This window comes from Stylophora pistillata, chromosome 5, assembly GCF_964205215.1.
Source record: "Stylophora pistillata chromosome 5, jaStyPist1.2, whole genome shotgun sequence".
Taxonomy (NCBI): Eukaryota; Metazoa; Cnidaria; class Anthozoa; order Scleractinia; family Pocilloporidae; genus Stylophora; species Stylophora pistillata.
In genome coordinates, this window is record NC_142523.1 from 887380 (window position 1) to 913202 (window position 25823).

At 38.9% G+C, this 25823-nt stretch overlaps 1 protein-coding gene across 4 annotated transcripts; it reads left to right on the forward strand.

Moving 5' to 3' along the window:
• The first annotated feature begins 79 nt into the window (after positions 1 to 79).
• Positions 80 to 25667, forward strand: LOC148729757 (DELTA-stichotoxin-Hcr4a-like). Of its 4 annotated transcripts, none has more exons than XM_088760477.1 (5): positions 80 to 687; positions 14537 to 14656; positions 17918 to 17983; positions 18464 to 18517; positions 19646 to 22898. In XM_088760477.1, exons 3-5 carry the CDS (start codon positions 17920 to 17922, stop codon positions 19708 to 19710), a joined length of 183 nt encoding a protein of 60 aa, XP_088616603.1. In that variant the 5' UTR covers positions 80 to 687; positions 14537 to 14656; positions 17918 to 17919; the 3' UTR covers positions 19711 to 22898. The 4 variants fall into 4 exon arrangements, with proteins under 4 accessions (XP_088616603.1, XP_088616600.1, XP_088616601.1 ...); XM_088760474.1 differs by lacking the exon at positions 19646 to 22898 and adding an exon at positions 24873 to 25667 and having other exon boundaries at positions 91 to 687; XM_088760475.1 differs by lacking the exons at positions 14537 to 14656; positions 19646 to 22898 and adding an exon at positions 24873 to 25667 and having other exon boundaries at positions 91 to 687.
• Positions 25668 to 25823: the final 156 nt, after the last annotated feature.

Below are 25823 nucleotides of genomic sequence, written 5' to 3' on the forward strand. Positions count from 1 at the left end.
ATATATTTTGACCTATTATTTGCGCACATTTGTCAACTCATGATATATTTGTGCCAAGTTTGAGCCAAATTGGTGATTTGAGCATTATCGCTCCCTGCCTGGTGGCGTGGACAAGCTCTAAATGAAATCTAAATGCAACACTCTCAGTCCGATGATTTTGAATATCGATGTCGTCTTCCTTCTACAATCATATTGGCCGAAGCTAACAATAGCGTTTTTACAAATATTCCTTTTTCCGAGTGGCTGAGTATTTGTACTTAGTCTAGTGGGTAAGACCGTGGGGTGCCCCCTGGGGGAAATTTTGTCTCGTGTCTAGGCCGACCTTTTCATAACGGTCTCAGAAGTTGCTGCCGCGGGTTCGAAGGGCTTCAAAATAGCTGGTCATCTGAAATTCTCGCTGGATTGATTCTTCGACAGCAGACCTTTTATAGAATGTTTCTCCATAAACTTGAAGGAAAACTATCTGGCCTTCGTGATGCAGAGTCTCGAAGCAAGGAGACGTGGTTTATTCTGAGAATCGAGAACAATATTTGAGAGCGGGTCAGTCCGTTGGTCTGACGATGCCTTCCTCCCGTTTCCTTCTTCTTAGTACAGGCTGTGGCGGGATGAGAGCTCGGCTAAAACTCTACGAAATGGCCTTAAATCGCACACACAGAACAAAAGTATGACAAACAACACCATCTGAAGGTTAGAGTGTATTTGCTTTATTATTTACGGAGTTGCAGAGCGGAGCCTAAACTCCCATACAAAGGTGGTTCTGAATGATATGCCTTGGGATATTTCGGAATTAGCTCAGACACCTCATAAGGCCTGGAATGCTATTAATAAAGACATTTTTCTAACTGCGACTGATAGGCATGCCGCCTGTCACCAAAAGTCGTGTCAGCCATTTTAGGGACCTTAAGCAAACCAAGACGGCGACCGCAACGAGGACGTGGAAAAACAAAAGATCTAATTGGCAGAACAATAGCTGAGTACGTGCATTTTAAAACTTAGTATATTTTATAGGCGTCCTTTGCAAAACAACAACGTGAAATCATCAATATTTTCGTCTTTTGAACAACGGAAATCGCGACAGCAAGTTGTTTTAATTTCCATTTGGAACTCAACGCTACCTTTAGACGTTATTTTGAGGTTGAGTTGTGGCGCCGTATGAGATGGTAAACACATGCAGCCATTTTTTCAGTGAAATCCTAATTAAAAGTATAAATTCATTTTGTAACCGACGTCTTCCTTGGCGTTTCCGGCCTGACTGCTTAAGGTCCCTCAAAACTGCGTAAGACTACGTAAGGCTATTAGAATGAAATTAAGAAAAAGAGGAGCCTCTATTATTCTACTAACCTCTCCAGAGACTAGGACTCAGGACACAAAGCACTGGAAGTCAAATATCAGCATCTAAATTTAACCAGACTGAGTTCTTTAACTCAGTTTCCAAAAGTCTTTGTGCTTATTTAAAGAAATGTAAGGGAATAGCGAGTTCCAACGAAGAGTATCATAAATGTGCATTTTATTACGTGTTTCCTCTTGGTTTTTATAATCAAATATTCAAACATGTCACTAAGAAAGCACGTTTCGACAGCCATGATTCATTTATATGATATTATCGACTTTACAAAGAAGCTCAAATGTTTCTCATCAAATAATCAATGCAATAATTACTGAAACTGTCCACAAACATACTCTAGCGTTTGCACTAGATTCCCCCTACTTATAGTATTCGATGAAATGTTTCAGCCTTTTGTTAGAAGCGAGGGTGAATCCATTTTGATGTGAAATGCAAACGTGTCCCCAATTAGCTTGTCTAAAGCTAAACTACCTACCTACCCACGTATCTATTATCGATATAACATGTCACTGAAACAGCACCTTTTGAATAGCCAGAATACAGTTATCTGTTGTAAATCATAACACAGCGTTTTTAATGCAATGTTATATTGATAGGTTATGATGCAGAGTGTGCTAAATTGCAACGAAAATAGATTCTTAAAATAGATTCTGATGTGCGTTCTAAACTCTACCTTTCCCTGTGTTTTAGGAGAACTAGAAAGTGGAAATATTAGGCATCTAGTATTTGAATCGCATTCTTGGGTTTTTATTCTTTCAATGCAGTTATCTAGTCTGACTGCGAAAAGTTTCGTTCCTTCTTCTCAGGCCTATTGTTGACAGGATAACGGAAACAATTAAATCATTCATCCTCCAGTATGCAGAAGGCTTTAAATACACTTCTGTAAATAGGAAAGACTCTCATGGAGTCCTTAATTGCAGTGAAGCACCTCGAGAACTCGAAACGGTCTAACTCTGTTAGAAGGCGAAACTCACAACAGAGCAGATTTCCATAGCATGCGAACAACTGTTTCGGTCTTGAAACGTTGCGTGATTTCCAAAGCGAAGACGTGTGAATTTTGATGTAGAAATGCATGGAAATAAAAAAAAATAATACAATTCCGTAGGAACAACTCATAAGCAAGTGCTTAATTAAATTGTGTAAGATCTCAAAGACACAGCACGTTTCAACAGCCACAATACGCTTATCGATATAGCTCGGCGAAAGAAACTGAAATGTTTAAGTCATTCCCTTTTCGGCATCCAGCCAGCCCTGAATAAACCCCTTTTGTATAATATAGGAAACAATCAAGTCATTTCACTTCTGGCATCCAAAATGCTCTCAATTCAACCCTGTCAAAAGAACAGCCTCTTGAAGAAATGTCAATCAAAGCGCTGATGGTTAATGCTAATGGTTTTTTATGAATAGTAACACGCGTGGCTGCCTATGAACTCCTTTGTCTGATAGTGGAAACATTAATTTAAGGTATTCATCTTTCGGCGTCCAGAAGGTTCTGAATAGAACAATATCTCAAAGAGTCGTCAATCGCAGTGGAGCACTTCGAAGACTCGAAACGGTCTAACTGTACTTCCAGGCCAAACTCACGAGTGAGCTGTGATTTTGGAAGAGAGAATGTGTACATTTTGATTTAGACAAGCATGCAAAGAAAACACGATTACGCATGAACAACTCGTGAGCAACTGAGCAATAAAACTGAAACTTGTCAGTGATACCATGTAACGACAGCCAAAATATACTAATAGCGTATGAATTGAGGCGTATGTTCTGAAGTCAGCTATACAGTATATTTATCTGTGGTCAGAACACTGATCGGTTTTACTTACGTAGGAAAATTAGTTAGCACATAATATTAATTTTTGTAACCTTTGTTTTTACAGTTTTCATACTTTATTGGTGTCCCCAATTAGTTTGTCAGAAGCTAAACTACCGCTACCTACGTATCTATTATCGATATAACATGTCAGTGAGACAGCACCTTTTGGATAGCCAGAATACACTTATCTGTTGTAAATCGTAACACAGCGTTTTTAATGCAATGTTATATTGATAGGTTATGATGCAGAGTGTGCTAATTCGCAACGAAAATAGATTCTTAAAATAGATTCTGGTGTGTGTTCTAAACTCCACCTTTCCCTGTGTTTTAGGAGAACTCGGAATGTGGAAATATTAGGCATCTAGGATTTGAATCGCATTCTGCGGTTTTTAATTCTTTCAATGCAGTTATCTAGTCTGACTGCGAAAAGTTTCGTGCCTTCTTTTCAGGCCTATTGTTGACAGAATAACGGAAACAACTAAGTCATTCATTCTTCAGCATGCAGAAGGCTCTGAATACACTTCTGTAAATGGAAAGACTCTCATAAAGTCCTTAGAGGGCCACTGGTTTGTCAGTTTTATACTGTTATGTGTTTTACCCTCTTTAAATAAAGTTGATTATTATTATTAAAATTATTATTAGTTGCAATGAAGCACCTCGAGAACTCGAAACAGTCTAACTGTGTTTGAAGGCGAAACTCACAAGAGAGCAGAAATTCCATAGCATGTGAACGATTGTTTCGGTCTTAGGCATGGGTCGCACTTGGCAAAGTTTGGTGTGAATGCTGTCACTTTGGTGTAAAAATCTGTCATCGGGGCACATTGCCTAATGCGACCCTAACTTTTCCAGTTCGCAAAAACTTTGAAAACCGGCCAAAACATTAAAGACGCCGTAGTGCTTGGGTGGGACAGGTAGATTTCGGAAAACTAGGGCTAAACAAAAGCTATCACAGCGGTTAATGTCATCGCTTGTCAGTAAACAGCAAACGACTCGACTGGTCGCGGAACTGACCAGGCATATGGCTCTCGAAGTAATCTTCGCTGACGTCGATTTTTTGCGCTCATCATAGCGGCAGTCAAAACAGTTAAACAGACGTTAGCCCATCTTTCATAGATCATACGAAAGACAAAAAAGTGCTCGCGATTTAACTGAATAAGAAGAATAAGCATTACCGTGATCGTTATTAACAATGCTTCAACGGGACGCATTTTTTTAACGTTTGTTTTCCATTTTCAGCTCTTTGCTCTCTCCCCATAGCACGTCGATAAACGTGTGTCTGGTTTCTCAAAGTGCCATCACTGACATTTTTTTCACCTAGTGCGACCCTGATAGTTGAAACCAAAAGTTTGCTTTCCGGTTGCGGTTTCAAATGTTCTGTGGTTTTTTTGCCAGCAAAGTTGAAAACTTTGCCCAGGTGCGACCCATACCTTATTTTTATTTTTATTTTACTTTATTAGATTCGCCGACAGGCAGGGACACCGCAACAGCTTGCGCCAATTACTGTGGGCCCAGTAAACCCACCTATCCCACCCCAGGGGAGGACATCCACCACACAGTAATCTCGTGCGTGGGAAATTAACGTCTCCTACCCCTAACCCTGCAGGAGACGGGACCTCCGTTAATTCGTCCCTAGCCGAGAAGACTAGAATGTCCAACCATTTCTTGATGTTATGGAAAGGTAGCATATTCTCCTCATTTATTTTAAGACTTTGAGCGTTGGTCCGGCTGGGGCTCGAACCCTCGACCTCCCGCACAACAGTCCTGCGCTGTATCCATTGAGCTAACCGAGAGGCGGTTAAAACGTGGCGTGATTTCCAAAGCGAAGACGTGTCAATTTTGATGTAGAAATGTATAGAAAAATTAAAAAATACGATTCCGCGTGAAGAACTCATAAGCAGTGCCTTTAAAATTTCATCCATTTTCTGTTTTACGTTAAACATCACGAGAAAACTACATCCAATTTTGAGTGGTTAGCATTCACTGTCTAGTTTTGATTAAAAACAGTTGGTACTAAGATTTAATTGGCTGTTGAACCGTCTGATTACAAGATATCTAATCGTTTGGTTTTGTAACAATCAATCAACCAACTTCGTAAGAACTAAGAAGATTCGTGCACTTTGTTATTGGCACAATGAAGTTATAAATGCTTCGCGTCAAGAATGTTATAGTTTGAGCAAAATTTTTTAAGGTGCAAACCCTTGCGTGATAGTCTGGTATATGACTTAATAATAAGCTTCGGGTGATAGTTGGTATTGTGTGTTATTCACTTTGAGTGCTTGTGCTGTGCAGTACTTTTTGTATTGTCGGTAACCATGTAGAACAAATGTTTTACGCATAGTTTCATTAAAACTCATTGTTTTGATGGAAATTGTCCCTTTACTTACAGATTGTCTATGTTTTTAAGGACTCTTTTTTCCTTGAAAAACATCTCCATCCCTCTTCCGGCCTCCAGGCGTAGTAAAAAATGTTGTTTTGGGTTCATTAGATGCTTTCCGTTTTGTTCGACTTCTCTTCAATCTACCAGCAGATAATACATCTGGAACGACGATAAATCCACCTAAACTAACACTTATGTCTAACATCTGTCTTATTTAAACCACCGCGAGAAGACGATTAATTCTCAATACACTGCAGCCAAGATATTTTTGAGCGGAAGTAGTTTGATAGGTGTTCCGCTACCTTTCAAGGTGAGTATTCTGCAATATGTTTGATGAGGCTCAAATGTAAACAATAGGAAAGAATCGTCATCATTATGTCCCAGAAAGTAGAGTTTTCGTGCTTCGAGCCGCGGCATAACGCAAGCATTAGATATGGGTTTTGTAAGGGCGTTCAGGATCGCTTGGTACTTCGTTATCGATATGTAATAGTTTATATTGGCTAAGTTCCCTTGATTAGTCAAATTTACCAAAATTGAAGGACTTCTGGTCTTCTATTAGCTCACAGTAGCAAACATTTGTAGTCCGTACTCCTGTCGTGTGGGGTCCGTTTCCGATTTTCTGAAGTGTAAAAGGCCTCCCAGTGTTCTGAAAAAAACCTTGAGCGAATGCTGGTCACGGTGCTAGCTATGGCATGACTATCCCGTTTTCTTTAGTGTGCAACCTCCTCTTGTACGTAAAAAAGGAAGGGGTATGAAATGAAATTGAGTCTCATTTGCAATATTTCTTGATTATCTCAAAAAATGGTTTTCCAATGACTTCAAAATGTTTTAATTTAGCAATAACCTAAATGAGCTCATGCATGCATTCCTATTTGTTAGCTTGATAACTTGCAATTGAGTGGCGTCGCATTGCAAATTCTTTAAGACAAGTAATGCGACTTAAGCTTGTTATAAATAAGTTTATTTTTGATTAAAATATAGATACTGCAGAAATAAAGCATTTTGCCGAGAGATGTCCATCATCCTGACCGTATAAGAGGGCTCTACTTTGCCATGCAGTTATGCCGGAGCACTTAAGTAATTTTTTGTTGCTCACCGGTTGAATATTCCGTTTGTTTGCGTAATGATAACTTGTAAAATAATCATTTAAAAAAAGATTATGAAGGAAAGAAATGAATAAAATTCATGATCACGGTGAAGGCATTTCGAGTTATTACATCTTAGCTTTCAAACACAAATTCCGATTTGTTTCATTCAGCGGCACATGATTCTTTTTGAGCACATCTTAGCCAAGTGCAGCAACAAAATGGAGAATGAAATATCAGAATCGTATCGCTTGAATATGCGTTTTACACTTTGTTGAGTCTCTAAAGGAGCAATCGATGTGCGACACTTTTAAATTATAGGTCAAATCGAGACCGTGTCTTCCTTAACAATTCATGCATAACGCTTAACGGATAAACTCATAGTTTCTTTATAACATGCAATCGCCCGTACTTACGCAGTAGAACTTCTTTTCAAGAATAAGATAACTCCCTTGGATTGGTGCCTTTAGAACACTATAGTGTGGCCGACTGCCTAAGAAGACAGAATTGAACTCAGTCGCAGTGTAGTTGCCATCAAACAGTATTAAAATGGCCTAGTTTCTTTCAAGGATCAGTGACTTTGGAAATGGAGTATATGATGGCTTCAATGATACCAGCCGGTCTGTTAGGACCACAAGCTCTGGAAGAAGTTTTCAAATTGATTTCACCCACAAATCGGGGAATTGCCATCGGCATCGCTAATAAAACATTGTATAAATAGAGTGGAATGAATGCGTACTTCTTTTCTGGTTCCCCTGGTTCAAATGTTTTACCTGAATTCGTGGAGAGCCAAAAGGCAATTCTGTGTACGGCCACGAAGCCAACTGGCCTACCAAGAGGAAGTGCGGGCGTGATACCCTCTTCATCCCAGATGACAACAAGACCGTAGTAGTCATGTTTCGTGTACCATTCGATCGCAATTTGTATGAAAACTGGTGGGCTGCTAAGGTTTATCCCAATAGAATAGAAGCTGACCGTAATATGTGGTCTTACATGTACTAAAATCACAAACCCTTCAGAGGGGATGACGGCTGGCATGAAAAACGAATAAGGGACGGATACCGCGTAAAAGGCATTATGACAAGCGTAGGCCAATGTAAACTGCAGATAAAGATCTGGAAGTGAAAGTCTTTTAGTTTTATAGTAATTTTGTCTCAAAGTTGGCGAGGCAGTGTTTTCAAATTTTTTAAGTTGCAAAGCTGTAAAGTAACGGTGTACAAACCATATGTACCATTTTAATTACTGACAAATGATATTTAGCAATGTTCCACAAGGAAGATTAAAAAAAGACGGATGGCAGAAATATCTTATATGTAAGTTTCTCTTGGAATCACAGTTAGACTAATTCGACGCTCTCCTGGTGCTCCGCTGCGATTGATGATTCTTTGAGATTGTGTTCTATTTATGGAAAATAAATTAGAGCCGTCGCAACACCGAAAGCTGAATGAACAAAATTTTTTCCTTTATCAATCAAAGGGGATCATTCGTGTAAGTTACTGTTACAAACCATTAATAACACAAAATATTTTCTCAATAATAAGAAGACGGCACGAAAAATTTTGTAACTCAGACTTTAGAATCCAAGCCAAAAAACCAAAACCGTAGAATGTGACTCTAATACTCGAAGCCTGGTTTTCCTACCCTTTCGTACCCTTAAAACGGAAAAACGTCACGTTATTTCGAAGAAATGTCCAAAACACCGGAACTGTTGCAAGATATGTCTCATCCGACATTTGCAAGATACAAGCTGCAGTCTACTAAAGTAATGTATTTCTGCATTGAATACGCTATTCAGCAATATCATATCAAATCGGATCAATTCTGATGTACAAAACTGATTCAGAACGTTTTGATTCAGTTAGCCCAATGGATAGTGCGCTGGACTGTTGTGAGGGAGGTCGAGCCACGGCCGGACCAACACTCAGGTCTTAAAATAATTGAGAAGAATTTGCTACCTTAATATAACATCAAGAAATGGTTAGATATTCTGGTATTCTCGGATAGGGACGAATAAATGGAGGTCCCGACTCCTGCAGGGTTGGGGGTAGGAGACGTTAATTTCCCACGCACGAGATTACTGTGTGATGGATGGCCTCCCCGGGGTGGGATGGTGGGTACAAAAGGAGTTAGGTGTCAATTGGAACGAAAGTTCTGTTCCTTTCTCCTGCCATTCCGATGGCGAATGAAGTAAACTGAAACTTAAAATTATCTTTTGAAAACCCTTTACGTTTAATCCTCACTCCTTTCTTAAATCAGCCACATTTCGAAACGGGCATGCGCACAAAGGTAACGTTCCCAATGGGTCTCTGGTACCCTTCGTTCAATTCATATTGTGGTCTTTTATATGTTCTATTTACAAAAAATAAAAAAAATTTCACCTTCCAAATATAGCTGAGAAACTGAATACATGACGCAACTACCAGCTTTAACATTTTCTTCTGCATTTTTAAGAATCAAGGATCATTTTCTAGAAAAATTTTTTTTCATCCTTCTGATGTCATCCAGCCTCTGTCTTCCGTCTTTTATCAATTCAAATGATTTTTCTCCATAAGGAAAACATAGGTAATTTTTACACTTGTAACTCCTGATAACGCTCAGATTCTGGGCTAAGCTACGATGTTAGTAGTTTTTATCAGATCGATTTTGTTGACTCTGCCGGAAATACAAAATATGAACAAAATAGAGTTTTCATCCGAATAAACACCATCCTCGGAGACCCAGGGGCTGTGAGTCGATTTCAAGTTAAGGGCAGAATAGCCCCTGGGGACATTGTCTTACAAGACTAGCTCCAAACGGTCGCAGTCGTTCTGTCATCTGATTGGTGGCAGAAAATCTTTGTGTTTTTCTGCCCAATCAGAGTGAAGTGTGCTTTAGAGTCCTTTAGTGTGTTTTAACACGCACATATACAAGAAGCTCAGTTGCTCGCTTTGGTTGTTTGGGCCGTGCGACGGAGCCTTGCTCGAGGTGAAAATTGTCAGTCTCAGCACACAATGTAAGAGAAATCGATCAGATTGTCCGCAAAAATCTCACCTTAAATTATACTGAATTCTTTCGCGGGTATCACAAGAGAATGAATATAAAAGTTGCGAGGTTCGTATAAAACACAATGGTTGCAGGCGTTGGTATTTCGCTTTAAACGTTAAACGAGATGTAAGCTTAAATCTTTCGAGATTTTTTGTACAATTTGCTGTGACTGAAACTTTGCCAATCTCGTGAAGTTATTTCGTCGCACGTGCCACGCAGGTATGTCGAGCAACTGGCGCTTATGCTTACGTAGCTTTCTGTGCACGCCAAAATCTAATTCTTTGCTTTGTAGTAAAATCTTTCACAATGCTGCCAAAGTTGCATAGAATGTTAAGTTCGTAGACGACCTCCAGCAAGCGCTTACAGAAAGCTTAGCTGTGTTTCCGGTTAGCTAATTGAAATCTGAACAAAAACTAATTATCGAGAACATAGTGGGAAGGAGAGATGTTTTCAAACAGTTATCGAAGGGGTTTGGAAAGAGTTTAATCTTTCAACTGGTGCCTAGAGTGTTCAAATTCTTAAGCTCGAAAGGCCACGGATTCTCTTCTACTCCCTTGGTCATTATCATTTCACCTCATTTGTCGATTGTTGAAGACCAAGTTAAATACTTTTGATCATCGGGAATCGATGCTGCTTTCATTGGGGAAAACAGAACCAAAGACAATAGTGGATGGAAAGGGTGGGTTTGCTTTATTCTTTGTTTGCACGTGACGTTGGCATAAATTAAAAAACCGGGGTCAGCCATGTTGGGGGATAACCACGCGTTACAATCCCTGTAACATAGCTGTCTGAGGTGTAAGTTGAAGGTGTTACGCATATACTTGTCAATGACATGCATTATAAATAGCTGTCAACACTTGTAATTAGGTATGCCAATGTAGACTATTTTAAGACTTGTGCTGTAGTTTGGATTGTAATACCCTTATTTTGTGTGAACGGTAAACTTTTTTTGTTGGATACTACACCGCCCAAGTGCTTTGCGGAAGCCGGTATGATCGTTTTACAGTTTTAGTTTCCCCTCTTATCGTGCCACAACTCTGTGTTGTCTGTGGTTGTTTTGAATTTGGTTGTGTTACATGTATGAACAAGCAAGCATTTGAAAAGTGATTATTGTTTAAGCTTTCAAGGCTGTTTGTTTACCTTTTAGTAAAAATTTTCCAAACTTAGCGCTTACGCATCTAGTTTAGTTTGAGATTCAGCTAATTACTGATACTTGTGGGATTGATGCTGTGTTTTCTAAATAGTGATAATAACAACACAAACTGGGAGATAACCACGCATATACTCTGCGGAAGCCGGTATTGTTTCGTTGATAAAGGCAAACCGTAGTGTGCTATGCACTCACCAATTTATCAGAGTCCATGCATTGTACCATTTGATCAAGGTGAACTAACAACCAGTTTGATTCCAGGTACTTCATGTACAATTTTTCATATAAAGGCTGTAGTTAAGGCTAGCCACAATCTGTCATTAAAGAACTTCAGTAATTCTCAAGTTGACAAAAACACAGCTTTAAGGTACACCATTGACAAGCAACATTGAGACCACTGTCAGAAATTGTCAAAGACTCATGGTCAGAAATTGTCAGACTGGTAAGCTTTGTGAGCCCTACCCTCGTTTTCACAACCCCACCTCATGGCCGCAGTTGAAAACTTATGGGCTTCAGGGTAGCAGATGGACTTAACAAGACTCTCAGCAGGCTTAGCTGTGTTTGTTTTGCAAGCAGTTTTTAGATTGGAAGCAGTAATACGACCTGCCTGCCTGCCTGCCATTTGGTACCAAACTTTATGTTGTGACTGCTTTCTAGTTGAAGCTTCTATTGCTCCACACTCATCAGGTGTAATCTCAAGCAATATTTGTTGACACTGCTGCAACAACTCTTTGTACCGGTAATCTAACTGCAAACACTCTTCTCTAAAAAAAAAAAAGCCATTGGGCAAGGGCTTGGGTACATTACCAATTTCTTTACGAGTATACTGCTCATTTAAAGGAGCGACAAGAGACAAGACTGCTGGATTTACTGTACAGCCACAAATACTTCTAGAAATAGTTTTCCGCTCCTCTGGGGTTGGGGCAGGTGTCCTGGTTGTTCAGATCCCAGGGTTAGATCTAGTAGCCATGGGACTAACCAGTGTTTCTCCACCATCAATTCATGCTTCCTTCAGGCAGAGGTAAAATCCATCTCACTTATAGGTAATGGGGATTTCTTTCATATGACTAGAGAGAAACTATTTGTTCTTTTCCTGTGTGCATGTGGTAGAATCTCTAATTCTAACACCAGCCTCCACAGCAAAAAGCTCTCCCCCAACATGAGACCACCCTTCACATAACCCTGCTATGCAATAGCAATGGGAAGCAATTACAGTTCCATCTTTTTCTGCCAGAAACCATGTTCAAAGTGGGATGTCCCGGGCTCTCTGTGAGCGATTCACTAAGTGAGAGTACGCAAAAAGTCTTAATTCTAAATCCAAAATTTACATCCTTGAAATAAGCCATATCACTCGCTAATGTGAGTACTATGAATGATATGTCTTCTGAACTTGCAGCTGTCGTGTCAAGATCGAGTAGATCGCTCTGACAAAGAGCTAACGCTCGAAACGTCAGCTTTTTAACACTTAACGGTGGCCAATTTACAATTTCAATTTAGTTGAAGTAACCAAATTACCTAGTAAAACAAGAGTTGTTAGCCGAGGTCGATAAAAGATGAGTCCTTTATTTTTCTCAGTTTGCTTCTCTCCGAGATCATCAGAAAAAAATACACTACCGTGACTAACTCTGGCGAACACAACAACTTCATTTGGGTTTTTGTAAGTAGTTCACAATATCTGGATATTGAACGTTCAGAAGGAGCTCGATGTTTTCGGAGAAATCACTTTTCCTCAACGCATATCGGTCGAAGCCTTAAACAGGTATTTTTTTCATGGTACCTTGAATTCATAGGACCCTCTACATCCGCAAATTAATCCGAATACTGAAGGTTCACATCGGGCACGCCTTCGGAAGAAGCCATTTTGAAAGCTTAGTTATCCCCCAACATTGCGGCCGCGTATGACGTAGCAAATTTTTGTCACGTGGTTGAAAACAAAGAGTTGTAAATGTTAGCTCAGTACTGGGTTATCCACCTACTAATAAACAAAAGTTTCCACGCTTAGCTTTTCTTTTTTATCTTCAGGCGAAGATTAGATTAGATTTTGGCGCACACAGGAAGCTGCGTAAGCGCCAGTTGCTCGGCATACCTGCGTGGCCCGTGCGGCGAAATAGCTTCACGGGATTGCAAAAGTTTCAGTTACAGCAAATTATACAAAAAATCTGCACTGGTAGAAGGATTTAAGCTTACATCTCGTTTAACGTTTAAAGCGACATATCAATGCCTGCAACCATTATGTTTTATACGAACCTAGCAAACTATTAAACACGTTTTCTTGTGATACCTGCGAAAGTATTTAGTATAATTACCGGTAAGATTTCGCTGACAATCTGATCGATTTCTCTTACATTGTGTACTGAGACTGAAACTTTTCACCACGGGCAAAGCTTTGTCGCACGGCTCAAACAAACATAGCGAGCAACAGCTTCTTTTATATATCCGTATTAAAACACACGAAAGGACTCCAAAGCACACTACACTCTGATTGCACAGAAAAAAACAAAGATTTTCTGGCACCAATCAGATGCCTGCACGACTGCGACCATTTGGAACCAGTCTTGTAAGACAATGTCCCCAGAGGCTCTTCAGCCCTTAACTTGAAATCGACCCACAGCCCCTGGGTCTCCGAGGATGAATCAATACGCGCTCCATTCAAAATATAGACCATAGCATTTTCGAACTGATACAGATGATTGTATTCTAACATTTTCTTTTCATTCGGAACGGCTTCAAATGACTGAAATACTTCCAAAAGTAAACGAGATCGTTGTGTAGTTGTTAGCACGTTTGAACACACAGTTTGAAGAAAACAAAGGATTAAAAATTATATTTTCCCAAGAAAATAAGAATAAAAAATTAGCAGAAAAACGCACATTCTAATTTTTAGTGAGCGGCCCTATCGACTATAGCGAATAAATCTCCTGGTAGAAAAAAAAAAGATTGGCAAAAGCTAAAAAGAACTTACAATAAAATCTATATGGAGCCGTACTGTCCGTTGAATTGACCGATCACAAAGCGCAAAGCGCACAGATCGAGGCTGATGAGAGTTAAAATTAATTTTGAAAGATTTTGTAAACTGTTGGAGCCTCAGGATTGTACATTTCGTTGGATTGCGGTTGAGTTTCAGTTTCTTCGGCTAATCCGTCACAACCAAATTAAAAATGTGAAATACAACGTGCTGCCGGCGGAAAATCATCGAAACCACTTGGACATAGGATAAGGGACTAAATCAGACCAGAATTCATAATAATAATAATAATAATAATAATGATAATAATAATAATGATAATGACCTTTATTAGCGTACTTCCATATAGTGGCTCTTCGCTACTAATATAACAACTAACTATATAAATAATACTTACAATGAATCATAATTGATGAAATAGTGAATAATAAAAACTATACTAGATTATCCATTACATGTCAGTATGTGTCTCTTAAGATTTATACAAAAAAGTGCATGGTCACTGCAGTTCCTTAGCTTCACAGGAAGCTTATTTTAAATGCAAAAGCTAAAGCGCTTGCGAAAAAAACAAAACACGCAGAACACTTAAAAAAATTAAGGGTTGAAATTTATATACTGTCTTATAAATATAGTTGACTATGAGAACCTGTCGTGACGTTATGATATTTCTTTGTCCATTTCAAAACTCATTGATCATTTTTAGAATTTTTTTTCGCTTTTTGTCGTCTTGAGAATTCGAATTCCGTTCCTTATAAGGTTTGAATCCGCTTTCTTTAGATTGAACCCTTGACCCATTGAGCCATTCCCGGTTCTGATTGTGAGGACATTCAGTTTTAAAATAATTTGGTCATCACCTTTGGTTCAGGCGGCAAGGCAAGTTACTTATCGGTATTCTAGGTGAGTATTCTGTTCCCGAGAGGATGTGTTTTGTCATCAGTGTAATGATGAATCACTGTACAAGGATCGAAGACATACCACTTCCCGAGCACGTGAGTTAGAGGTCAGTTTTGCAACTCGCGGACGAAGTTATTTTCCCTTTGATTTCCCCGTCCATGAATCGAATTCATAGGGAAAAACGAGATTCGGTGGCTTCAATAATGAAGCGAATAGACGAGAGATTGGCTAAACATTCGTTACATTTCTATTATTATGTGTCATGTGGGTATGGGAAATTATTTCTAGTCCCGCCAAACGGCTTCACATCAGTGACAAACGACGAAAGCAAAACAAGTCAATTCCAAATCGCTGTTCAGTCGTTAGTACGTTTGAATAAACTCTTTAAAGAAAAGAAAAAAATAGCTCCCCAGAAAATGTCCGAAAAACTTACCGAGAAAAGACAAACAGGCATCAGAAATAGCTTTGAATTTTAGCGCGCAGCTCAGTAAAATAAGGCTGTAGAAAGACAAGTAGGTTGTAGAAGAGTTAATTGTCAGTGACAGTGGCAATCAAAATGCGAGCATTTATATTTTTCAAATGAAAGTATACGGTATGTTTTAGATTTTGGCTGGATTCTTGATTTTAGTTCTTTCTTTGATACAAACTGTTTATGTTTCAACTTGTAATTCCACCGAGAATGTCAAAATCAATAGGTTTTCGTCCGACTCTAACTCTCTGACCCCGTTCTGAATAGGTATCCCGCGCGCTAACCCAATTATCCCTCACGGTTTTACGCTGTTTGTAGACCGTCCGGATACTTCGATGCAAAGTTGCGACGTGATTTACTTGTTTGTATATGTTGTGTTATCTTTTAATGGCGCATACTCTTGCCGTTTCGTCGAGTATTTTTAAATTCGGCAACCTTAATCTCTTGCTATTTGCTATCTGGTCGTTGTTTGATCTTGTAACACAATACTTTCAGTGTCGTCACGAGTACTAAACTGGATTGCGGAGACTGCGTACATTGAACATCATCAGCCTAAAGATAGATGCAACAACCAGTAACACAATATTCATTCTAAATTGATATTCCCCTGTCTAATTTTCATCAAAACAAAGAAAAAAGTATTTTGTATTGATTATTTTTTTTGGAACTTTTGAGCGACTTCCGAAAATGAGCTTATTTTGAATGACATACCAAATGAAAGGGAAAGACAAAAATCTCGGCCAGGATTGTATTCTATCTCATATTCGACCCAATCCTCTTCAAATATCGGCACATTAAGCACAAATTTAATCGCAATACTTTTTCCTGCGTCACCGTGCAACTTTTAACCCTTATCATATTTTGAAGGCTAACAAATTTGGAAATTATGCAGTGGCAGAGTATTGCATTTCAGTTTAGTGAATGCGTCATAGAAACAATACAATACAATACAATACAATATTCTTTATTTAACGAAGGTGACGTAATTAACCCAATGAATTTTCTAACTTACGGCCTTCACAACAAACTCCCCATCCCACCCCAGGGGAGGACATCCATCACACAGTAATCTCGTGTGTGAGAAATTAACGTCTCCTACCCCAACCCTGCAGGAGACGGGACCTCCATTTATCATCCCTATCCGAGAAGACTAGAATATCTAACCATTTCTTGATGTTATAGAAAGGTAGCAAAGCGCACGAAAAATCCCCGTATAGTCGTGAAACTTGAATCATCATTTATTTATTGATATAAAAAGAGAATATGACGAGGTGCTAGCGTGCGCTGGGCTTCTCTCGCTGCATGAGCGGCGCGAGAATATTGCCAACAAGCTCTTTTCTAACGTTCTTGTACCAGGTTACAAGTTGCATAAGCTCCTGTCGCCCAGAAATGTATCTAGAGTGGACTTAAGGAAAAAGCGCGCTTTCAATTTACCTGTGGTTCGTACGAACAGGTCCCATGATAGTTTTATCTTTCATCATTCGCGCACGCTTTGTATAAGCTGACCTTATTGTATGAGCTGACCTTATTGTATGTTACCTAATTTTTAATATTTTAAAAGTATGTTACCATTTCTTATATATTTCTTAATATTGTAAATGAATGCGTAATTCAACCTTTGGTTGCAATGTTTTTCAAATAAACTATTTATCTATCTATCAGAATGCGATGGAACGCTAGCAAATCTTCTCTTTCTATTATTATTTCTAGTTATCTGTTTTGTTTTTCGTGACATGTCTGTTAAGTAGCTAATTAGCTAAGAACATGTTGGCCACGTTAAATAAAGGTTATTGTATTGTATTGTAAGTCAGTCGCGCACTTTGGCTCATTGCCTAATTAACATTTGCTAGAATGAAAACATAACGTGACGATTTTTCACCGAAAATTTATTTTTTCATATCAGGAATCAGAAACCATTGAAAGAGTTTAATTTCCCAGAAAGACGTAGTTGAGCTCTCTTTAACTTTAGTTCATGCCGGGCTTTTTGAGTCGAGTGCAAGGGGAGTTCAAACTCCTCTTGCTCTTGACGGAGTCTGCAGTTACTGCAAATTAGTTAAACGTTATTGATCGAAAGGACAACTATTTCCAAAGTCGTTTGTTTTGGTGAAGGCGACAAGGCGGATCAGGTGGCTTGAGTGTTTAAAGCTATTATTTTACGTGATTGAATGTAATTTTGACCCGTTAAGCACAACTGAAAAAGAGTTAAAGAATGTTTTCCCGCCATAGTTTGACGTGGCACGTAACGAAAGTATGTACGGTTATTTGTTTTAAGTATTTGGTTTAGACCTATGGCAATTAAATGAAAAAGCATCAAGCATACCCAAAATATAGAATATTTATACCCATTCTTTCTAGTTTTTGGGCAAGAAGGTTTCAGTTATTGTTTTTAGACCGATTAGTGTATCATGAAAAGAAATCGACTTGATCCAGCCTCCTTCGAGTCGGTGAAATATGAGGCCACACTGAATTTATAGAACAATCCCAGGATTTCAAAACAATCTGCAAAGTGACTTTTATGTTTTCCACGCATGTTCGATGAATGTAAAACAAGTTATTGTGGCTATTAATTTCACATCTGTAAATTGAAGTGCTTAAAGTTGTAGTTTGATGTAGTAGTTAAAAAGAGAACTTTCTCTGGCATAAACTACTCTTCACAATGGTACAGATTGAATTGGAAGGATATTGAAGGAATTTCAATCTTTCATATGCAAAAGCGAACTTACATTACAAACTGTAAAGGCCAAAAAATTAAGTTTTCATTAAAAAGCTTAAATCCTTTTTTCTTTATTTTTCAGTTATGGCGGAAGGATTCACATCAGTATCTGGAGTAAAACTTGATTGTGATGAAAGCACATCTAATGGTAAGAAAGAAAGAAGCTGCTTGCAAATTCAACAAATTCGACTTTTAAATCACGAAATGTTAGACATTAATTTAGAAAAAGATGACTTTTCCATAATTAGATAACCTTATCTTGACACTAAGGGAGTGTTTAGAAGACCCTTTGGGGAGAATTTCCAGGAAACATCACGCAACAGCAATTCTCGCGTGCGTTTTACCATCTCCATTTCCCTAGCTAGTTTCGAGCCCCCAATGCAGTTAGCAGCGCATGCCACAAGTGGCGCCATGTACGTACGGACGTACAGTCATAACCTACCAAATTTTGGTCGTTCGACCAACTTTTTCAGCTTAATAGGTTTGTTTTACTGCCATTTTTTAGAAGTATGGGGCTACGCTGTGACGCTGCGAGTTCCGCTGTGAAATCTTAAGTATCGAAGCTGATAAAAAAAAAAAACCGACATTTGACAAACTAAAATTCTTTTATCATATATGTTTATTAAAGATAAGGCAGAGGATCTCCAAGATAAAGAGAGACTTGACGATGTCACTTTGAGAGGTAAGAAGTTTCACTCTTTCTCAGGGAGGCAGTATGACAAGGGGATGAGCTAATCAGACTCAAAATCCAGCGGTTCCTCCTTTATCAAGTACAGTCCAACAAACGGCTGTGTTAATAATTTTTTTTAGAATTTAAGCCTGCTTTTAATAATCATCAGCCAACCTCATGATGAAATTGCCTCCTGCCTGCGGGGTCTTTTAACTAGTTCATGTTTTATTAACTCTCTCACGAGAATCGGAATGAAGTGCTAGGAGGTCCATAATAAAACGTTAAACCTAAATATTGATTTAGGAATTGATTTGTTTTTTTCAAATTCATATTTTCGCCTATTTCATTGTTTCCTTTTTGTTATTTGAAACATAATATTAGACACGCTAGTTATTTTTACGGAAACAATTTTTTTTAGTTTCACGAAATTACTTACGGGTGTAGATATTTGTGAAAAGTTTAAAAATGAAATGTATATCACCTGCCAATAGTATGAAATAAAGGGAAAATGCGAGACCGGGTAATGGCGTCTTGGATGGCTTGTTGTTATCATGGAGATAATTGAGAAAGAAAAAAGAAAGGCTTAAAAGATTCACAGGCCTGCTGCACTTTCCAATTAAACAGCAGCATTCAAAATTGTCCGTATTGTAACCAATTATACTCAGCTGATTTTTACTTCAGGACCGTGATTCGAACGTAGCTACATTAATTCCAATGTGATCTCGCGAAAAATTGTCCACAGATCTCATCAAAGACGAACCTCTGACATAAAACTATTGCTGATACGATAGAGATTGAGATTATCATACATAAGTGCATGCTTTCGTTTTACGATTCTGTAAATGAACAGATGAGAACTTCGTGGAAAGGGAATGTTTTGAGATCAAGCATTGCCAGCTCAGTATTAAAACGAATTTTTTTCATCATCCGAGCCCGCTTGTAGTGAATATGTAGTCAGCGATTGCCAATAAACCAAGAGCCATAATGGGGTCCCATTATGGCTCTTGCAATAAACTTAAAGATAGAGAGATGAAGAAGAATTTGACGCTATTATTACCCGTCTTTACTGAGTAAGTAGAAATCATCATGGCACTTGCGTAATGCTTTTATCACTGGTGGCTCTTTTATCTTTCCCTGTAGATTCAGACCAGGACCAATTCAGCATGGTTGACCCATTTGATTGTGCGTCGTATCTACCTCCTTAACGAAATATTTTGAGTTATCTTCAGAAGAAAGACACAAGGACTATAGTGCTGTCAGATTAGTGCTACTTAAATGAAAGATGGCCAGTTTTAAGATAAAAGAAGGTATAGGAAAGGAGAAATTGATTGACAATCTAAAGAAGTTATTTGACATTCCTAACAATGAGAGCGCCGTTTAGGTTAATAATGAGGTGATTTTTCAGGAAAACGTACGGTATTTATGCAAATTTAAGTGTGTTCGTTTCGAAAAAATTTTTTGATAATCTGATTTCAGTTTTTTTTTTATATCACTGATGGCGTCTCGAGAACCATTCTCCGCTATAAACAACTGAACTCCGTTTGAAATTTTTGACTCTTATACTAATTGACGTATTTGAAGCAGAAGATATGGGGACATGTTAAAATAGCTTAATCAGTCGTTTTTTCGTGTGCGCTATAGAAATAACAAAATTATTATTAGAATTATTGTTTCAAAGCTGAATAAGCGTTCTACCATGGGCACAAAAAGTCAAGATAATTACGGTAATTAACCGATCATTTTAATAACTGATGGAATTCTTGTGTCGAAGAAGTTACGAGTCTTTTTAACATTCCTCTCTTTTATTCGATTGGAGTTGATCTTATTTCTATAATTTCCCAACTTGGAAATACAGGCTATTCTGTACAAATTTGCAAAGTCAAATTTTCTACTTCCTTAAACTCAACAAACGTTTCTCCCTCCACCTTCCCTAGTTCAAACTTACATGAAAACGACATTAATTAGTCTCAGGTGTCAATGATTACACAACGTGTCCAGAGTCTTGATTGCTACAGGACGAAAAACATCTTTATATATTTCTTTACCGAGCTCAAAACTTACTATCTTTCTTATTCTTCACAAAACATAATGCTATCGATATTGCTGATCCGGTCCCAACAGTGTCATCTGTGAACTTCGTAGTGGACCCTGTGTAAGTGTTTAATTTCAAGTTAGAATTTGCGCTCGATTCCCGTGTTGATACACGCGCATGCGATAAACACCAAACTAATTTAGGATCTTTTCTTTCTTTATTCCTTTCCTATTCTTTGAGGTGTTCATATATCGAAGTGGTCAACTGAAATCATTACGTGAAGAAATTACCTAAGTATTATCCGATCATAGCTTAAGAATAATATCAATTTGGGCAATGAGCACGCGGCAATTAAAGGAACCAAGAAAAGTAAAAAACTAGAGATAGGTTTCGCTTTGAATCACATCTACGAGTTAACGTAATCACAAATTAAATTGTTACTAACCAAAGTTCGCGGGTCTTGACTACTTTATCGAGGATTACGGTCTAACTTGTCTTCTATTTAGAAACGATCTTGATTACACGGGTCTTATCCTGACCTGAAAAGCTATAATTTTTCAGTTAAGCCATAATTAAAATGAAATAATCACGGAGGCGTTTATCAACCATAAAATATTTCGCAGCTTCTTTCGGAAGCGGTAGCGTTCAGCTTTGACGGAAGCAGTTACACCTTGCTCATTAGTTAAGGAGTGGTTGAGCATCGCAGCGCGGCAGGTCGATCCCTCATGGGGACCTATGAATTGAGGGAAGACTGTGCAAGTGGTAAGCCTAGCAGTTGATACCTGGGAGGGATCTTGGATATTACCAAATGGATCGTGCATCAATTTTGCGTCCAGCACAGGCATCCCAAGCTCAAGTCTCGAGGAAAAGTGAAAGATAATTTCATGAAAGTGTCACGCGTTGTGTGACGCAGTGTTAATTTACGCGAGGAACCGTTGTGAATTGGATGCGTTCTACGGAATAGGGGGAGAAACGAGATATGGTCGATTTACAACACCCAATATTCCAAAATATTTACTGGCGAGCCCTAGCGAGGCAGCAGCCTATTCTTTACAATAGCGAGAAAAAGCCAAAATTTGTCGGATGTAAGATCGGAAACATTTGTAGTCGATTGCGTCTTTAATATCCGGGATGTTTGTGATGACACACGTAAAATGCACGTGGAAATCTCGATCGATTTCGACCAATATTTTTGTACAGCCGTCCCACTCTGCTTCAAATCAAGGACACGATAGACCAGATGAGTTTTTAATATACATGGAAGTATCCATCAAGGTCATGAACGGTTTAGTGATGACTCTTAAGGAAGAAAAGAGATTTTCATGTGTTTGGCTGCTCTATTATGTGAATAATTTTTGCCAAAAAACTGCCTCCATTCGCAAATGGAGGTGCCGGGATAGTCCTACTTCATGGACATAATTTTTTTCTTAGTGCATTCAGCGGCAGTGAGGTGTTAAGGCAAAAATGCTTCCATTCGGAGTAAATTAACGTTCTTTCCTTAACTCAAGAAAAAATTTGTGGCTCTGTTGTTGTTTCACAAAAGCCCTTTAAAACTAAACTAGCTGGAAAAATCGTAATTCTCTTTTAAAAAGCCACACTAACCTCTATTATACAGTTTATTTCGAATCGTATTATCAGTATTTCCTTCAAGCTCTGACGCCAGCACCTTCTTTCACATTGAAACTACTAGTTTACTAGTTTATTTCCCAGGTCCTTATACCAGCAATCGTAGGGTGCAAGTGTAGCAAACTGGATAGAAATGTTCTAGCACTACCAGTGCGCCTAGATGGCCTGGGCTTGAGCAACCCATGTCACGAGGCGGCACGTGAACATGCCTTGTATATTCAGGTGACATCTTCTCTCGTCAAAAATATCATGGCTCAGACTCATCAACTACCCGACGAATCCCTCACCGCGTGGAAAAGCTGAATAACTTTCAGAGATTGCAGACAATCTAAAACTAATTGTTAGATAGATAGATATGAGATCGATAGATAGATACTTTATTATAAACACCTTGCAGCCATGGGCTGAATTACGGAATATTTACAAGTACAGATGATAAAAAGGACGTGTAAAATATTACAACTTCGTCGTTAAGAAAGAAGGAAAATCATCTACATCTTATAAATATGGCTAAAAATAAAACTATTCTTCAAGCGCTCGGTTTTGCATATGGGGAGAGTGAAATCACTTTTGCGCCTCAGTGCGTATCTACAACTCTTCCTTTGGGGGAGGAGGCTGTGGAGTCTATGGGTGGGGTTACGGACTATCTCGTCAAACAGGTCGGTTGAGATTTTTTCCCTCCTCTCGTGAAGTTTCGGTAGGCCGAAACACGGAAGACCAAGCGAGCTCTAGAACTAGCGCTCCTCTGTATGGCTAACAGAAAAAGGAAAGAAAAAGGCTCCTCTGTATGGCTAACAGTTCTTCCCCTTCAAGAACATGGTTTCAACCTCAGCAAGAGAGAGTTTCGCGATGCTGTTGAGTTACGCTATGATTGGCAGTTCGATGATATTCCATCGGCATGTGCGTGTGGGGAAAACTTCACAGTAGACCACGCAATGACTTGCAAACGAGGGGCCTTTGTTATCCAATGTCATAATGAGTTGAGAGACCTCGAGGCCGACCTTTTGAGTATAGTGTGTACCGACGTCGAGGTCGGCCAGTTCTTCAAAACATCACTGAAGAACAGCTCAGTAGAGGGTCCAATAGAGCACAAGACGCAAGATTGGACGTTCGGGCGAGTTGCTTCTGGGATCCCCAGAGCTCGGCATTATTTGATGTGTGGGTTTGCCACCCTAATGCCAAGTCTTACAAGGACCAGGAACCACAGAAAATCCATTGCATCCATAAAAACGACAAGAAGCGGCTGTTCTCAAGGAGATTGTTGGGTGTTGAGCATGGCTCCTTCACGCCGCTTGTATTTACAACTACGGGAGGGATGGGGAAGGAATGCATAAGATATCACAGTCGATTGGCCGAGCTGATAGCCGCCGAGAAAGGAGAACGATACTCGCAAACAATTTCCTGGATCTGAGCAAGGACAGACTTTGCCCTCCCTCGGTCGGCACTAGTTTGCCTTCGAGGGTCGCGTGTGAAGCGCCGCGCTGCGTTTGACTACAGCAATTGTGACCTTGAAATCGCAGCTGCCGAATTCAAAGAATTGTCTAATGCTTCTTAGCAACATTGTATATATGGTTCTAGCTAGACTTGCCATTCACCTCTCGCTTTTTCTATATAGTTATAGATATTTTTTTACTCATCAGATTATTAGATTTTGAATCTATTCAGATATGACTCTGTTATTTATTGTTTTCCAGACACTTTGATGTTAAAAAAAGAGTAAATGTGAGCCGAAAGTGAGTTACTTTGGATCATTTTTTTACGCTGTTAACATATTGCACTGTAGAGGATTTCATAAGAATTATTGCTAAATAAATTTTCCATTATTACTAGTTTTCATTTTAGTCGTAAGATCGATAGGCAATTATGTAAAAACTTTTGTAGTTGTCGCGACCTGTTGACACTCTGTGGAATAATCTTGTCCGCCATTAATAGTCACTGTATCGTGTTATAGTTCAGTACCAGAATGTTTCAGAGAACCGTTCCGAAGCGTCTCCAGACTTGTTTGTGTTTGAGAGTCGTTCCTAAGGATCTCGAGATTAGTTTAGTGATTATTTTTGGTGTTCTGTCCGACCAAGATCCTAGACAGTGATCTTTTTGTTACGATTTGCGAATAAATTTGTGATGTTTCTGTTTCAAACACGGCTAGTCCGACTTGTTTATATATTTTAATAGTCTATTGCCTTAATTCTGCTTTTCTGTCTTACTTCTGAAAAAAGTTCAACAGGTAGTTCAGACGATAGTTCTCTTGATTCACGCGCTTAAATTAGCTGCAAGAACAGACTTATTATCAATTATCTCCCAGAAGGCAAAAACTATTGAATCATGTCATTTTTAATATTCCGGACTAAAATTTGGAATAATATTGATGATAATATCAAGGATTCTTCCCTGTCTGTTTTTTAATTGAAACTTAAATAGAATCCCATGGACACTGACTCAATAAGGAAGCGATAGGGTTACAGGTCGATGTTGATATATCGCGTTTCGCAATTTCTGCTCAATAATGCTGATAGTTGTGTTTATGTGATATAGTTTGACTGTGTGTATGCGTGGTTTAGTATGTGTGGTGTACCGACCTTACAATTTATATGTATCTAAATGCATACTGGCACTCAGTCTCGTTAACCCCATGTTTAGTTTAGGTGCCACTGCCCTTATCTTTAAAACTTTTTTTAATTTGCTTTAAAAGGTGAGGTTTGTGTTTTTTAGTTCACAGCGTCTCAAAACAAGGACAACATTACAGATTTAGTGATACCAGCCGATCAGTTGGGCCAACAAGTTCTGGAAGATGTTTTCAAATCAATGCCACCCACAAAGCGAGGAATTGCCATTGGAATCGCCAATGAAACACCTTACAAATGGAGTGGAATGAGTCCCTATTTTCGTTCTGGTAAACCCGGTTCAAATATGATCCCCGAATTCGTGAAAAGCAAGGAGGCAGCTCTGCTCGATACAAAACCAACTGGCGAAGCAAGAAAAAATGTAGGGGTGCTTACCTTCTTCATCCCAAGAGACAACAAGACTGTGGCAGTCATGTTCAGTGTACCATTCGACCGCAATTTGTATAGCAACTGGTGGGATGCTAAAGTTTATCGTGGTAAGAAGGAAGCTGACCACGATATGTATTCTTCTCCGTACTACAATCACAACCCTTTCAAAGGGGAGGACGGCTGGCACGAGAAACACCTAGATGATGGTTACAGTGTAAAGGGGATTATGACAAGCGGAGGCCAATGTAAAATGAAAGTAAAGATCTTCAAGTCCTCCGAGTGAACCTATTCGAACTTGCTTTGATTTGTTTTAAAATCATGAAATAACTGCATTAAGGCGTTATAATTAGTTATGTTGATGACGTTACAATTAACATTTTTAGCTACAAAGCTGCTCAATAATGTGAAGGATTGAATCATTTAAAGGCTCGAGTCATAGAGTTTTGGTCTGATCGAACTAGCAAATAAGGGTGTTTTGGTGTGAGTCAGTTATAAGCTTTTGAGTGATATATATATTTTTATGTATATGAGCACGATCCTTCGCAGTAAAGCACTATTTGAGCAATAGTGAAAATCAGACCTGAAAAAAATTTCAGGCCTGTACGGGATTCGAACCACTGACCTCTGCGATACTAGTGCAGCGCTCTACCAATTGAGCTAACAAGCCAAC

Excerpts from the sequence above, each read along its gene's own strand:
- LOC148729757 (XM_088760474.1), top strand. The coding sequence starts at position 24,966 with ATGCCACCCACAAAGCGAGGAATTGCCATTGGAATCGCCAATGAAACA.